The 832-nt window shown below is 42.4% G+C and overlaps 1 protein-coding gene across 1 annotated transcript; it reads right to left on the reverse strand.

The window, feature by feature from the left end:
• Nucleotides 1–6: 6 nt before the first annotated feature.
• LOC107682628 (GTPase NRas-like) lies at nucleotides 7–590 on the reverse strand (the record flags this gene model as incomplete). Its single annotated transcript, XM_016478811.1, has 2 exons — nucleotides 7–262; nucleotides 434–590. Coding segments are annotated over 2 exons (277 nt in total), but the record flags the coding sequence as incomplete, so codon positions are not given.
• Between the last annotated feature and the right edge of the window lie 242 nt (nucleotides 591–832).

Raw genomic sequence — 832 nt, forward strand, 5'->3', positions numbered from 1 at the left:
ACAGCAGGCCAACAGGAAAGATGACCAGTTGTGCATGAATCCCTTTCAGCCAGCAGAGGGCGAACTCTGCGCACACACGCGGTAATGAGGCTTCCAGCCTGGTCATAAAACAAAAAACAAAAACAAAGGGGAGGCAGTGCAGTCACATGACTTCACAGGACACGCCCAGACAGCCCTGCTTCCTGTCTTCTCTGCTGTCCAGCTTTTTCATGCGATAATGTCGGATCTCACGGACGAGGGTGTAAAAAGCATCCTCAACTCCCTGAAAAACAAAGAAAATAGACAAAGGATATTTTTTAGCTTTGAAGATTTATGCTTGGTTTGATATTACAGTAAAAGCAATCACCTGACAGTGAAGTGAATACAAGCAAGCTACACTAATACACAAACTGGTTCATGAAAAGCAGAGAACTGATGAACAGTCTTTGCCCACCTGTCTGGTCTTGGCAGAAGTTTCTACAAACTCAATGCCATAGCTTCTGGCAAGTTCCTGAGCTTGCTTGGTGTCCACCGTTCTGGCCAAATCACACTTGTTCCCCACTAGGACCATGGGAACATCATCTGAGTCCTTCACGCGCTTGATCTGTTCTCTAAAAGCACATTACCATATTATAGACTTTGTGGAGAACATATTACAAACACGCCATATTTATAATGGAAATTATGACATTATTGATATGTCTTGCACTTCATCCACTTGTGTTACCACTGCTGAAAGGGGTCATGACATGAGAAATCAAATTTGCCTTCATCTCTTGGCAAATAAGAGGTCTTTGTACCATTAAAACATCCTGTAATTTTCATAGCTTAAAACATCCTCCTCATTATTAAC

Source organism: Sinocyclocheilus anshuiensis, unplaced genomic scaffold, assembly GCF_001515605.1.
Source record: "Sinocyclocheilus anshuiensis isolate Anshui unplaced genomic scaffold, SAMN03320099.WGS_v1.1 C32419020, whole genome shotgun sequence".
Lineage (NCBI taxonomy): Eukaryota > Metazoa > Chordata > Actinopteri > Cypriniformes > Cyprinidae > Sinocyclocheilus > Sinocyclocheilus anshuiensis.